General features: G+C 47.4%; 1 protein-coding gene across 1 annotated transcript in view; it reads right to left on the reverse strand.

Moving 5' to 3' along the window:
- The window catches only part of NECTIN2 (nectin cell adhesion molecule 2), an 83,281-nt gene that overhangs the window by 4,502 nt on the left and 62,740 nt on the right, over nt 1-16,039 (reverse strand). Inside the window, exons 6-7 of the mRNA XM_087727858.1 lie at nt 3,377-3,521; nt 1,274-1,337 (exon numbers count right to left, since the gene is read on the reverse strand). Of these exons, the coding sequence (XP_087583984.1) occupies nt 1,274-1,337; nt 3,377-3,521 (209 nt within the window). The remainder of the gene's footprint in view (nt 1-1,273; nt 1,338-3,376; nt 3,522-16,039) is intronic.

Below are 16,039 nucleotides of genomic sequence, written 5' to 3' on the forward strand. Positions count from 1 at the left end.
ATCTTCTCCAGTTCTTTCTCTTCTATTTGAGGCACTGCCAATTATTTCTATTATTATTTTTATATACTTCATTCATTAAACAAGAAACTCAGCCACCTGAACATTCAAAAATGCCTCACAAATACCATTGACTGGTGCTAATGGTTGATACGGGTTGCTGCCAGCGTCCTAGGTATTAACAAAGGACCTTCTTAAAATATGTTCCGAGTAACGCCGTTTTTTGCAGTTCCGCTGGTGTTTCTTATAGCAATAGCAGTTAGACTTATATACCGCTTCATAGGGTTTTCAGCCCTCTCTAAGCGGTTTACAGAGTCAGTATATTGCCCCCAACAACAATCCGGGTCCTCATTTTACCCACCTCGGAAGGATGGAAGGCTGAGTCAACCCTGAGCCGGTGAGATTTGAACCTCCGAACTGCAGAACTGCAGTCAGCTGAAGTAGCCTGCAGTGCTGCACTCTAACCACTGCACCACCTCGGCTCTTGATGTGTTTTCTAAAGTTCTTGGGCATGGTACCAAGTACCCCGATGACAATAGATTATCACTGTTGTTGTTGTTATTATTATTATTGGCAGTCCCCGACTTATGACCCACAGTTGAGCCCAGAATTTCTGCTCCTAAGGGAGACGTTTGTTAGGTGAGTTTTTTTTCCTCCTATTTTACAACCTTTCTTGCCACAGTTGTTAAGCGAATCACTGCAGTTGTTTTAAGTGAGTAAGATGGCTGTTAAGTGAATCGGGCTTCCCCATTGACTTCGCTTGTCACGATGTTGCAAAAGGGGGGGGTGTCACATAACCCTGGGACACGGCAACCATCATAAAGGTGAGTCAGTTGCCAAGCATCTGAATTTTGTAGGCATTGGATATGTCTAGTTTGAATGAGAAGAAGGACTAGGGGAGACATGATAGCAGTCTTCCAATATCTCAGGGGTTGCCCCAAAGAAGAGGGAGTCAAGCTATTCTCCAAAGCACCGGAGGGCAGAACAAGAAGCAATGGGTGGAAACTAATCAAGGAGAGAAGCATCCTGGAACGAAGGAGCAAATTCCTGACAGTGAGGACAATTAACCAGTGGAACGACTTGCCACCAGAAGTTGTGGATCCTTCATCAGTGGACCTTTTTTAAGAAGATATTGGATAACCCTTTGTCTGAGGTGGTGTGGAGTCTCCTGCTTGAGCAGGGGGTTGGACTAGAAGACCTCCAAGGTCCCTTCCCACTCTTGCTATTCCGAAAGCAGATGCCTGCAGACCACGCTGGGAGCAGAGTTGGCACTTACCGGCTCTGTGTCCTCCGACAGTTGGCAAGGAGGGGGCGGCTTGTACGCTGGGGGTCCTTCCAAACTGAAGAGGCAGCAAGAAATAGCAGTTAGCAATAGCACTTAGACTTATATACCGCTTCATAGGGCTTTCAGCCCTCTCTAAGCAGTTTACAGAGTCAGCATATCGCCCCCCAACAACAATCCGGGTCCTCATTTTACCCACCTCGGAAGGATGGAAGGCTGAGTCAACCCTGAGCCGGTGAGATTTGAACAGCCGAACTGCAGAACTAGCAGTCAGCTGAAGTAGCCTGCAGTGCTGCCTTTAACCACTGCACCACCTCGGCTCCGTTTAGTAATTTGTTTTACATTTATGCACGGTGCCAACCGATAGAACGGGGTTGAGATTGGAGTGTTTGCTTTCACACAACTGTGGGAGGGAGGGGGGGGGGGCGGCGGCGCTGAGGCTCCCCAGATGTTGTCAAATTCCAACACCACGCACTTCCAGGCAGGTGAAGCAAGATCTGGGGCAGCCTCCCCCTCCATCAATTCACGCTTTAGATTTCTGGGCTGCCTTCTGCTTAAGAAGTTTTTCTTCACGACAACCCTGTGGGGTAGGGTGAGACAGGCGAGCACCTGGCTCAAAGTCACCAGCATCTTCATCATACATTAAGTCAGAGGTGGATATATTTTGGATTGTGGGGGGGAAAAAGGAGGATAATTGGGGGAGTCTCAGATCTTCCCCCACTTACAGAGTTCGGGTTTTGATTGGGAGGATGCAAGACTTGCCCCGCCTCCTTTCGGCCCCACCCCTCCTTGCTTAGAGCTGAAGCCCCACCCATTCACGCTATGCAGCTCCGCTCCAGGGTTTACACCAAGGGTGGGCAGCTGGCAACTTTACGACCTGTGGACTTCAACTTCCAGAATTCCTGAGCCAACCAGGAGGGGCAATGATGGCCTCTTTACGACCTGTGGACTTCAACTCCCAGAATTCCTGAGCCAACCAGGAGGGACAACGATGGCCTCTTTATGACCTGTGGACTTCAACTCCCAGAATTCCTGAGCCAACCAGGAGGGGCAATGATGGCCTCTTTACGACCTGTGGACTTCAACTCCCAGAATTCCTGAGCCAACCAGGAGGGACAACGATGGCCTCTTTATGACCTGTGGACTTCAACTCCCAGAATTCCTGAGCCAACCAGGAGGGGCAATGATGGCCTCTTTACGACCTGTGGACTTCAACTCCCAGAATTCCTGAGCCAACCAGAAGGGGCAATGATGGCCTCTTTGCGACCTGTGGACTTCAACTCCCAGAATTCCTGAGCCAACCAGGAGGGGCAATGATGGCCTCTTTACGACCTGTGGACTTCAACTCCCAGAATTCCTGAGCCAACCAGGAGGGACAATGATGGCCTCTTTATGACCTGTGGACTTCAACTCCCAGAATTCCTGAGCCAACCAGGAGGGACAATGATGGCCTCTTTACGACCTGTGGACTTCAACTTCCAGAATTCCTGAGCCAACCAGGAGGGGCAATGATGGCCTCTTTACGACCTGTGGACTTCAACTTCCAGAATTCCTGAGCCAACCAGGAGGGGCAATGATGGCCTCTTTACGACCTGTGGACTTCAACTCCCAGAATTCCTGAGCCAACCAGGAGGGACAACGATGGCCTCTTTATGACCTGTGGACTTCAACTCCCAGAATTCCTGAGCCAACCAGGAGGGGCAATGATGGCCTCTTTACGACCTGTGGACTTCAACTCCCAGAATTCCTGAGCCAACCAGGAGGGACAACGATGGCCTCTTTATGACCTGTGGACTTCAACTCCCAGAATTCCTGAGCCAACCAGGAGGGGCAATGATGGCCTCTTTACGACCTGTGGACTTCAACTCCCAGAATTCCTGAGCCAGCCATGCTGGCTCAGGAATGCTGGGAGTTGAAGTCCACAAGTTGTAAAGATGCCATGGTGGCTTACTTCTGGTTAATACTCAAAGCAATGCAATCTTTGACGGAAGGAGGCCTGTTCCCACTGCGAGCAAATTCAGGGTGTGTGTGTGTGGGTGCCCTCTTCCCTCCACCAGTCCCCCTTCCCCTCTCGGCTTGGCTTCCCAGCTCACTTACTCGTCCTCCTCGGGATCCATCCGGTTCTTTTGCTGCTGCCGACAGATGAGGATTCCGGTGGCCACCACCGCCAGGGCCACGATGGTGGCTATCAGGCCTCCGATGATGCCCCCTGTAGTGGCTGTGCCAACCTCGCTGGGCTTTTCTGGACAAGGGAATGAAAGCAATAACCTCAGTAAAAGACAATGCAATTCTGCTCCATGGTTCATCCATCAAGGAGTCTGGGACCTATACATAGCATGTTACAGGCAGTCCTCACTTAACGACCACGTGCTAAGTGATGTGGTCGTTAAGTGAGTCACGCCCAGTTTTACAGCCATGGCCTTCGCTTAATGACTGCCAGAAGAAACATCATAAAATCCAAGCCACCAACTTGGCTAAAATGTACCCAAACATGAAGCCGACCTGCTGGAAGTGTAAAAAAGTACAAGGGATTTATTATCACATATGGTGGATCTGCCTGGAAACACAAAAATATTGGGCCAAAATTTGGAAATGGGTGCAAGAAATTACAGGAGAACAGATAGAATACAAACCCAAAATCTTTCTGCTAGGAATAATCAAAGGGAAATATGCAAAGAAAATTAAGTACATATTAACACATCTGCTAACTATAGCTAGAATAGCATTTGCCCAATGCTGGAAACAAAATAATACCCCTTCGGACGAATTAGTGATAAAAAAAACCTTTGGATTGTGCAGAAATGGACAAATTAACACGGAAATTAAAAGATAAAGAAGAGTCGGAATATTATGAAATTTGGAACAATTGGTACAAATGGCTGCAAAACAGGAATAAAATTAATTAAGCCAAAAAACAATATATATAAATACATATAGAACTGTGTAGAAAGGTGTGTAAATATAGAAGCGAAATATTATATACATGTACAGGTATGATGACAGAACAATGTAATGACTGTAAGGTGTTGTAGAAGGGAAAAAATAATTTTAAAAAATCTGCTAATAAAAAAATAAAATAAATAAAAATAAAATCCAAGTCAGTCACATGGCTGATCTTTGTTTACGACCGTAATGGGCAAGCTCCCCAACGGTTGTAATTAGAGGACTATCTTTACTCCAAGGTATTGTTTTCTTCAAACTAGGCCAGTGGTTCCCAAACTTGGCAACTTTAAGAATTCTGGGAGTTGAAGTCCACAAGTCTTAAAGTTGCCAAGTTTGGGAACCACTGAACTAGGCCATCTTCAGGTAGTCCTCGACGTATGACCACAATTGAGGCCAACCTTTAAGTCTGGTAGGCGAGGCAGTTGTTAAGTGAGCTTTGTTCCGTTTGACGGCAGCTGCTAAGTCAGTAAGGTGGTCGTTAAGTAAATCTGGCTTCCCCCGTTGATTTAGGGACCCGGGGATATTGCCACTGTCGTAAATACGAGTCAGTTGCCAGCGTGTGAATTTGGATCACATAGCCATGGGGATGCTGCAACTGTCATAAGTGTGAAAACTGGGTCATAAGTCACTTTTTCCAGTGCGGTTGTAACTTTGGTCACTAAACAAACTGTTGTAAGTCGAGGACTACCCATAATGGGTTCCGGGAAGCCGGATTCCTTGGTCCTGAGGCCTTCCCACCAAAATGGCTCCTTCCCACCTCCAACAGATTCACAACGTCCCACCTCTGCTGTCCATTAAGCGAGTCTGCCTCAGTTTCCCAGAATCCTAGACTTTTATCAGGGTTCACGCCCGCCTGAATATTGTTTATTATTTGGCATCTCCCGGAGTCAATTAAATTGGGTGGATCTCTTAATTTGATTAGTTAATTCTTCCCTTTCTGAGCATTGAGCTGTCATGCAAAATATTTCCGGCTGTTTCTTCACCGGCGCTGGCTTCAGCCCTCACGGAAGCGTGTTTGATTCACGGCTAAACATGTGGCGCAATCTCAGATGCTCTGCAGTCTCAGAATCACAGAGTAGCAAGGGACCTTGGAGGTCTTCTAGTCCAACCCCTTGCTCAAGCAGGAGACTGTATATACCGTTGGAGACAAATGGCGGTCTAATCTCTTCTTAAAAACCTCCAGGGAAAATATAATTTAGAGTGTTTTTCAACCCTGGCCACTTTAAGATGGGGATGGACTTCAACTCCCACAGTTCCCCAGCGAGCTATGCTGGTTGGGGAATTCTGGGAGTTGAAGTCCACCCATCTTAAAGGGGCCAAGGTTGAGAAAACAATGCTGGCTGGGGAATTCTGGGAGTTGAAGTCCACCCATCTTAAAGGGGCCAAGGTTGAGAAAACAATGCTGGCTGGGGAATTCTGGGAGTTGAAGTCCACCCATCTTAAAGGGGCCAAGGTTGAGAAAACAATGCTGGCTGGGGAATTCTGGGAGTTGAAGTCCACCCATCTTAAAGGGGCCAAGACTGAGAAAACAATGCTGGCTGGGGAATTCTGGGAGTTGAAGTCCACCCATCTTAAAGGGGCCAAGGTTGAGAAAATAATGCTGGCTGGGGAATTCTGGGAGTTGAAGTCCACCCATCTTAAAGGGGCCAAGGTTGAGAAAACAATGCTGGCTGGGGAATTCTGGGAGTTGAAGTCCACCCATCTTAAAGGGGCAAAGGTTGAGAAAACAATGCTGGCTGGGGAATTCTGGGAGTTGAAGTCCACCCATCTTAAAGTAGCCAAGGTTGAGAAAACAGTGCTGACTGGGGAATTCTGGGAGTTGAAGTCCACCCATCTTAAAGGGGCCAAGGTTGAGAAAATAATGCTGGCTGGGGAATTCTGGGAGTTGAAGTCCACCCATCTTAAAGGGGCCAAGGTTGAGAAAACAATGCTGGCTGGGGAATTCTGGGAGTTGAAGTCCACCCATCTTAAAGGGGCAAAGGTTGAGAAAACAATGCTGGCTGGGGAATTCTGGGAGTTGAAGTCCACCCATCTTAAAGTAGCCAAGGTTGAGAAAACAATGCTGGCTGGGGAATTCTGGGAGTTGAAGTCCACCCATCTTAAAGGGGCCAAGGTTGAGAAAACAGTGCTGACTGGAGAATTCTGGGAGTTGAAGTCCACCCATCTTAAAGGGGCCAAGGTTGAGAAAACAGTGCTGGCTGGGGAATTCTGGGAATTGAAGTCCACCCCCTCTTAAAAGTGGCCAAGGTTGAGAAACCCTGTTCTGGCTCGCCTGTTGCACTTTCAGCCACCAGATGGCGCTTCACTCCTGCACGGCAACCTTTCAGCTTATTTTCCCAGCAGAGTTCTGGTTGAACCTGCCTTGAATATATATCAAATTGTCTATTATTCACCCCTTTGCAAACAGGGAAGAAGAAGAAGAAAAAGAGAGAGTTGGCACAGCAGGGTTTTTATTGGCTGCCTCCTCTTACGTCTTCAGCTGTTGGGCCTCGGGGACATCTGGGTGAGAATGGGAATTCCCCAAGTGAATACAGATATCGTGCTGGAATACGACAAGCAAGGCATTTGGGGAATTCAGAAGGAATCAGGTTTCCTAGTTTCCAAGCAACTGTACCACGCACGAGTTAGCGTTGGAGCCGGACACAGAGGTTAACGTGCCATAAAAAAAAAACCAAAACACCAAGCTGGCATTTTCCCTTTCTTGAAATCAAGTTTCTAGTCCTTAAGATACACGTCAGCAGGGGAGGCATAGTCAGAAAGCACAGGATCAGTTTCCCAGCTATCACTGGCCGAGGGACCTCCAGCTGCTTTGCCATTGGGCTCTCCAGCTTGCCAGCCTGCCCTAGGAAAAACAGCTGGGTCTGGCGACGGAGCTATTTGGTTGGCCTCCAGATGTGCAAAGGCCCCCCACCTCCACCCCCATCCCACTGCCACACTGCATCTGGAGGGACCCAGCTTGCAGAAAGCTGCCTTAAGAAAGAAAAACAACCAGCGTAGCTTCTCTGGTTCTTAGCATTCACAATAGGGCCGCAATTCTTCTCGGCTTTAAAAGGTTTGGAAATGGTTGAAATCCGTAGATATTCCTTAGGGAGGAGGGAGCCACCTTGGGAGAAAGGGTCTCACCCAAATTGCCCACCTAGGCTCTTCATAAGAGCTCGATGCCCAGTGGGGAATGCCTACAAAACAGGATGTGGTTTATTTATTTTGTTTATGATCTGCATCCGGCCCTTATTGTTTTTACAAATAACCCAAGGCGGCAAAACGTATCTGACACAGCTTCCTCGTCCTGTTTTTTCCCCACAACAACAACCCTGTGAGGTGGGTTGGGCTGAGAGAGAGGGGGGGGAGGGGAGAGACTGGCCTAAAGTCACCCAGTTGGCTTTCACGGCTAAATGGGACTAGAACTCCCAGTCTCCTGGTAATTGGCCCAAAGTCACCCAGCCGGCTTTTCTGCCTGAGGTGGGACTAGAACTCTCCGCAACCTGGTGATTGGCCCAAAGTCGCCAAGCTATTTTCCATGTACCAAGGGCAGGACTAGAACTCACAGACTCCTGGTGATTAACCCAAAGTCACCCAGCTGGCTTTTCTGCCTGAGGGGGGGACTAGAACTCACAGTCTCCTAGTAATTGGCCCAAAGTCACCCAGCCGGCTTTTCTGCCTGAGGTGGGACTAGAACTCTCCGCAACCTGGTGATTGGCCCAAAGTCCCCAACCTATTTTCCATGTCAAGGGCAGGATTAGAACTCACAGACTCCTGATGATTAACCCAAAGTCACTTGGCTGGCTTTCATGCCTAAGGTGGGACTAGAACTCACTCTCACCTGGTGATTGGCCCAAAGTCACCCAGCTGGCTTTTCTGCCTGTGGTGGGACTAGAACTCACCATCTCCCGATGATCGGCCCAAAGTCACTTGGCTGGCTTTCATGCCTAAGGTGGGACTAGAACTCCCAGTCTCCTGGGGATTGGCCCCAAAGTCACCCAGCCAGCTTTTATATCTAAGGCAGGACTAGAATTCACCCTCTCTCATTTTCAACCTGATGCCTTAACCACCCAATCAGGGGCAGGAACAGATAAAACAACCCTAAGCCCTAAATAACGGAATAACTATTCTTTCACGTCCGTTTCCTGTCAATCATCCAGGCCCCAGAAAACCAGCGAAGGGCAAGGACAAGTGTCTTTTTTTTATTTTATTAGCAGATTTTAATTATTATTTTTTCCCTTCTACAACACCTTACAGTCTTTACATCAACACTGTTATGTCATCAACAAGATTGGCTAAAATATACCCAAACATGAAGCCGACCTGCTGGAAGTGTAAAAAAAATACAAGGGACTTATTATCACATATGTGGACCTGCCCGGAAACACAAAAATATTGGGCAAAAATTTGGAAATGGGTGCAAGAAATTACAGGAGAACAGATAAAATACAAACCCGAAATCTTTCTGCTGGGAATAATCAAAGGGAAATATACAAAGAAAATTAAGTACATATTAACACATCTGCTAACTACAGCCAGAATAGCATTTGCCCAATGCTGGAAACAAAATAATACCCCCAACAACTTTGGATTGTGCAGAGATGGACAAATTAACACTGAAATTAAAAGATAAAGAAGAGTCGGAATATTATGAAATTTGGAACAGTTGGTACAAATGGCTGCACAAACAAGAATAAAATTAATTAAGCCAAAAAACAATATATATTGTTATTGTTTCGCTGATAACGGATAAGAGCCTGTGGCCTAATGGCTAAGATGTTTGCCTAACATGTAATATGGTTAACACATCTGCCTAAGAGGCAATAGAGCACAGGTTCAAATCCCACTAAGTGTATGGCTAGCTGATGAGAGCTAAATAGCTTGAAATAGATCTATACTAGTCTCCCTTTATTTATTTATCAGCACAAATACAACACATATATACCAGGGGTTGTGACTTTAAATATATACCTTTCACCCTGGCCTGGCTGATAAGGAGTCGAGCTCTGTAGCTCAATGGTTAACACATCTGCCTAAGAGGCAATAGAGCACAGGTTCGATTCCCAGCAAGGGTATGGCTAGCTGATGAGAGCTAAATAGCTTGAAATAGATCTATACTAGTCTCCCTTTATTTATTTATCAGCATAAATATAACAAATGTAACAAAAAGGCAACAGTAAAAAATATTGGGTTTCTGTCTGGATGGTCTCTTGTGACGAGCCGAAGGACAGAGAGTGGAAGTGTGACCTTCCTCCCATATTTGGGCATACCAGGGGTTGTGACTTTAAATATATATTAGATTTTTACAACCCCTGGTAAGCCCCAATTATGGGAGGAAGCTAACTGCTTCCATCATCTGTCAATTGGCTCGTCACAAGAGTCCATCACGACAGAAACCCAATATATATATAACTGTGTATAAAGGTGTGTAAATATAGAAGTAAAATATTATATACATGTACAGGTATGATGAGATAACAATGAGGACGAGTGTCTTAAGGTCCATCCAAACTTCCCCTTTGCGTGCAAAGAGTTTCAGAAACTCCCACCTGGCACACCTGGAAACTTACAGGCGACCTTTCCTGTGTCATCCGATGGCTTGCCAGCTTGGCATGGGCATCCCAGCAACAGATTTACGCCCCCCCCCCCAACTCCACAGCCCTCCCGGGGAGGGGGAGAGCCATAATTACACACAGCCCCATACATTATGCATGGAGGCGCTGGGAGCCAGGGGCCGCTTCTCTTGCAAGCAGAGCTCCAAATTCTTATTTTTAGATCCGAGAGGAAAGTTTCCGGTGGAATTCTTTTGACGCCGGCTCGCATGCCAAGAAGCTGGGCCGGTTAGGGATGCCGAAGGAAGAAGAGAAAGGGAAAGATGAAGGGCGGGAGACGAGAGGAGGAGAAATAATTGCTTCCCTTGGTAGAGAAAGATTTGCCTAGTTCCCCCCCCACCTCCCCAAGTCAAGGAATGAAGATAAATTTGGGACGGGCTGGCACATCTGGGCACACGAGATCAGAGGAATCGCTCTACAGGTTGAGGCCCTAAGGGAAAGGTTCCCCTCGCACATCTGTGCTAGACGTTCCCGACTCTAGGGGGCGGTGCTCATCTCCGTTTCCAAGCCGAAGAGCCAGCGCTGTCTGAAGACGTCTCTGTGGTCATGTGGCTGGCATGACTCAACGGCGAAGGCGCACTGAACGCTGTTCCCTTCCCACCAAAGGTGGTCCCTATTTTTCGACTTGCATTTTTCACCTGCTTTCGAACTGCTAGGTTGGCAGAAGCTGGGACGAGTCACGGGAGCTCCCTCCATTACGTGGCGCTAGGGATTTGAACCACTGAACTGCCGACCTTTCTGATCGACAAGCTCAGTGTCTTAGCCACTGAGCCATGGCATCCCTAGTTCATCAGACTAGATATACCCAATTCCTGGCCGAGGTGGTGCAGTGGTTAGGGTGCAGTACTGCAGGCCACTTCAGCTGACTGTTATGCAGTTCAGCGGTTCTAATCTCACCGGCTCAAGGTTGACTCAGCCTTCCATCCTTCCGAGGTGAGTGAAATGAGAACCCAGACTGTGGGGGCAATATGCTGACTCTGTAAACCGCTTAGAGAGGGCTGAAAGCCCTATGAAGTGGTATATAAGTCTAACTACTATATGTTTTAGGCCTCCAGTCCCCTAATCATCTTTCTCGCTCTTCTCTACACTCTTTCTAGAGTCTCACCCTCTTTCCATCATGGCGGCCAAAACTGGATGCAATGTCCCAGTCCCTCCCAGTTTATCCTCCCTGGTAAACCGGTCCCGAAGGACAGGTGTGTGCGCACACACCTGCGGTGTTGATGATGTCATTTCCCACCTTCTCTCGTTCTATCCACATCATCCACTTTCACCTTTTCAGCCTACGCCCTGCCCAGCCTCCATCCAGCCCTGCTTCCATCCGGCTGGGCAGAGGAAAGGGACTAAGGGCCAGGCTGGTGTAGGTGACTCAACCAGCTCAAAGGCCACCTGGGAGGACATGAGATCATGCATCAGAGGCTGATATGCTCTCGGCGTGCAGGAGGAAGCAAGGTCAGCCCCAGGAATGATGGGGTTTAGCTTCCTGGACTAACCTGGGGGAAGAAAGGATGAGTTGGTTCTGGGGGCAAAGGACCAGTGGCAGGAAGAAACATCTGGCTGGAATGACTCTTCCTCTTCCCATGAGTACAGGTGGTCCTCGACTTACGGCCACGACAGAGCCCGACATTTCTGCTGCTCAGTGAGTTTTGCCCCAGTTTACGACTTTTCTCGCCACCGTGGTTAAGCGGATCACTGCGGTTGATACGTTAGTAACCTGGTTGTTAAGTAAATCTGGTTTCCCCTACGGGCTCGTTTGTCACGGAAAAGGAGATCGCACGACCTCCGGGACAAAGCGACGGTCATAAAAATGAACTCTGTGTGTGTGTGTGTGTGTTCCGGCATAACTCTGGAACGTCTCGAGCAATTTCAACCAAGCTTGGTACACAAATGACTTACTCTCTGGAAACAAATACCGTACAGGTAAGACGCCCCTAACACCCCTCAGGGTGTGTGTTCTGTTAAGATACAGCCTGTTGTGCCTTCAAATGGCTTCTACTGTACAGCACACTGGAGTTGCCATGGTAACAGCTTCAGAGTACTCCCTCCGCTAAGGGGGAAAATCCAACATTAGAAATTACGTTTGGTCTAGACATTTCCCCCCTATAAATCAATACCCAGGCAATGCCAGGTTATCAAATAGTCTTGTATATAAAGCAGAGGAATCCCACTGGCATGGATGACGATGCCTAGTTGGGTAATGAAACGTCTGCAGGAAAACAACTGGAAAAAAAGAGACTATTCTTCATTTTTCACCCGTACAACCCACAGCAGCAGCCTCCTTCGGATGCTTGGCAACTCACATTTATGACGGTCGCGTGTGTGTGTGTGGGGTGTCACGCGACCCTCTTGTGCGACGTTCTGATGGGCGAAGTCAATGGGGAAGCCCGATTCACTTAACAGCCATCTTACGGGGAAGATGGGAAGCCAGAGTTGCTTAACAAGCCAACGCGGTTTGTCAATTAACAATGGAAGCGATCTGCTTAACAACGGTGGCGGGAAAGGTCGTACAACGGGGGAAAGCTCGCTTTAACAACCGTCTTGCTCAACAATGGAAGTTTCGGAAGACTCAAACGGGGGACGTAAATCGAGTATACATCGGGGTCCCTCTCTCATCGCCTGGGAGGGCTACCCCGTCCTCCAACATGCCTCCCTGCGGTGCAGGCCGAGCCCGTGGCAAACCGGTTCCTTGCCCAGAGGAGCCGTTGGGGGGAGCTGGGATCGAAAGGAAGCCTTTGGCTGCAGAAGGAAAAAAAAACGCCGCGGTTGTCAAACCGGTCAAACCGGAGCGATTAATCCACTTTATCTGCTCGGATAATCCACGCTTGTCAGGTGCTTCCTAGGAAACAGGAGGGACTCGGGGGCCAGAGAGAGCCAGGTGGGGCACGGGGAAGCCAATGGGTGAGTCAGACAGGTGGGGCAAGGAAGGAGAGAAGGAGGGGGAAACGAAGGGGAGCGAAACCTGGCCGTTCTCATAAAAGAGAAGGGGTTTCGGAGAAGGAAAAACCGAGAGTCCGAGGTTCAGTTCCGGCAGGGAACGAGCTCAAATTCTCCAGGCGTGACAGCAAAGATACCCATCCACGCCCCGAACTGGGCACTAAGGGGAAGGGCGAGGAGGGGGCAGGGGAGGGAACCCAAGCTTGGCTCCACTTGCAATCTGCATGCTTTATTCTAGTTTTTAGGGGGGGGGGTGTTTTTGCATGCTTTGCCCGCCCCGATATCTGGCAGGGCTTCCAATGGGGCACCTGCCAAATTCTTTTGTTTTCCTTTATTTGTATATCCTGCTGTTTATTTTATTTTTTTATCAGCAACTGAAAGTAAACAACTCAAAGCTCACATTCCTCCTGCTATTTTGTCCGCAACGACAACGACCCTGTGAGGTGGGTGGGGATGAGAGAGAGAGAGAGAGAGATGGACTCGCTCAAGGAGGGACTTAGAACTCACAGTCTCCTAGTGATTGGCCCAAGGTCACCTAGCTGGCTTTCATGCCTAAGGCAGAACTAGAACTCACCGTCTCCTAGTAATTGGCCCAAGGTCACCTAGCTGGCTTTCATGTCTAAAGCAGAACTAGAACTCACCGTCTCCTAGTAATTGGCCCAAGGTCACCCAGCTAGTTTTCATGCCTAAGGCAGAACTAGAACTCACAGTCTCCTAGTAATTGGCCTAAAGTCACCCAACTGGCTTTCATGCCTAAGGCAGAATTAGAACTCACAGTCTCCTAGTAATTGGCCTAAAGTCACCCAACTGGCTTTCATGCCTAAGGCAGAACTAGAACTCACAGTCTCCTAGTAATTGGCCTAAAGTCACCTAACTGGCTTTCATGCCTAAGGAAGAACTAAAATTCACAGTCTCCTAGTGATTGGCCCAAGGTCACCCAGCTGGCTTTCATGCCTAAGGCAAAACTAGAACTCACAGTCTCCTAGTGATCGGCCCAAAGTCACCTAACTGACTTTCATGCCTAAGGAAGAACTAGAACTCACAGTCTCCTAGTGATTGGCCCAAGTTCACTCAGCTGGCTTTCATGCCTAAGGCGGGACTAGAACTCCCAGTCTCCCAGTTTCTCGCCTTGTGCCTTAACCACTGGACAAGCCGGCTCCCTTTCTCCCAGACCATCATAATCCCCCCCCCCGCCCCTGGTATTTGGAAACCTGATGGGAGAGACAGCCTAAAGCTTCGGGAAGGGAGCAGGAGAGGAGAGTGGTCGGGGGGTACACCTTGTTCCTCATCTAAACCCCACCCGCGCCCCCTGGCATTTCGTTTCATGCCAGGAGCGTGAGAGAAACCCAACGGAGAATCTCGCGGCGGTGCCAACCCTTCTACGGGAATGCCAAATAAAACTGGCTTCTCACTGTATTTCCTTCCAGAGTTTCTGCCCCTCCCTCGGGAATGTCTTTGCCCGTGTTTACATGAAACTGGACAAAAAGGGGATAAAAAAAAACAGGCTGTACTTTCGGCCTCGGGAGGGGGAAAAAGTGAGCAGATGTGGCCACCCCTGGAGTCAGGGGGGAACCACCGAGCCCGAGAACCCCGTGACTCGGAATCGAAAGCTGGAGTGTCAAACTTGAGAAGGACACACACACACACACAAACACACCGGTCTGCCTTTTACACCACTCGTTCCCCCCCCGCTCTTGCAATCTCAGAACATTTTTATTTTATTTTATATTTTATTGCCGCCGCAGAGGCCAATAATCCCCTGCACCCCTACCCAGCAGAGCCGATACCAGAAATATTTCCAACCTCAATAGGTCGTGCATTGTTTCATGTGGCTTTTGGGGGGGGGAGGGAGGTTGATGGGGGGGGGAATGAAGAGGGGAAGGGTTGTTACTGGGTGCAGAATGTTCTCGAAAACCTGCATTATCCCCTTAAATAGCTAAGCCACAGGCAGAGGAGGGGGAGAGTGGGGGGGGGGGAAGGAAAGAAAAGAGGATGTAGATAGTCTATTCCTGAATTTTATTTTTATTTTTTTGCCGCGCCGTAGAGAGAATCTCTTTTAACCTGACTTGCGGCTTGTGGAAAATAATCAGAAAGCGGCACTCAACTCATAATAGGATCGGGAGATATTTATCCGAGCTCTTTGGAAACAGCGCGGGGACAAAAATAAGTTGGCTGTCACTAGGCGGGAGCGGAAAAATATTGCTCTGCTGGTCTTGTTGTATTCGGGTCTTTTCCCGCGTTACAATCTTACACGGGAAAAGACCCGAATACAACAATACAACAAGACCAGCATGTGTGTGTGTGAGTGTGTGTGTGCATTGTGTCACAACCCCTGGTATGCCCAAATATGGGAGGGAGCATACTGCTTCCCTTTTTTGTCTATCGACTCACTCTGGGAGCCATCCAGGCAGAAAGCCTTTTTTTTTATGTTGCCTTGTTACATTTGTGTTGCTATTTATTTATTTATCAACACAATTGCAACACACATACCCATATATATGATAGATAGACAGATACACACACTCACACACACACACACACACACATATATACACATCCATGCATCCATACACACAGACACATATACACATATACACATGTACACATGTACACGTGTGTGTGTGTGTGTGTGTGTGTGTGTATATATATATATATATATATATATATATATATATATATATATATATATATATATATATATATATATATATATATGTTATATTTATGCTGATAAATAAATAAAGGGAGACTAGTATAGATCTATTTCAAGCTATTTAGCTCTCATCAGCTAGCCATACCCATGTTGGGAATCGAACCTGTGCTCTATTGCCTCTTAGGCAGATGTGTTAACCATTGAGCTACAGAGCTCGACTCCTTATCAGCCTTTAAATATATATATACTTTAAATGGTGTGCCTAGTATGCCATATAGCCCAGGTTCAAATCCCAGTAAGGGTATGGCTAGCTGATGAGAGCTAAATAGCTTGAAATAGATCTATACTAGTCTCCCTTTATTTATTTATCAGCACAAATAAAAAATAAAAAAAACAAACATATATATGTGTGTATATATATATATATATATATATATATATATGTATGTATGTATGTATGTATGTATGTATGTATGTATATATATATGTATATATATATATATATATGTATGTATGTATATGTATGTATGTATGTATGTATGTATGTATGTATGTATGTATGTATGTATGTGTGTATATATATATATATATCCATCCAGGCAGAAACCCAATATTTTTACTGTTGCCTTTTTGTTACATTTG

This window comes from Thamnophis sirtalis, unplaced genomic scaffold (assembly GCF_051295495.1).
Source record: "Thamnophis sirtalis isolate CommonGarterSnake01/CBP01778 unplaced genomic scaffold, rThaSir2_p1.2 scaffold_13, whole genome shotgun sequence".
Taxonomy (NCBI): Eukaryota; Metazoa; Chordata; class Lepidosauria; order Squamata; family Natricidae; genus Thamnophis; species Thamnophis sirtalis.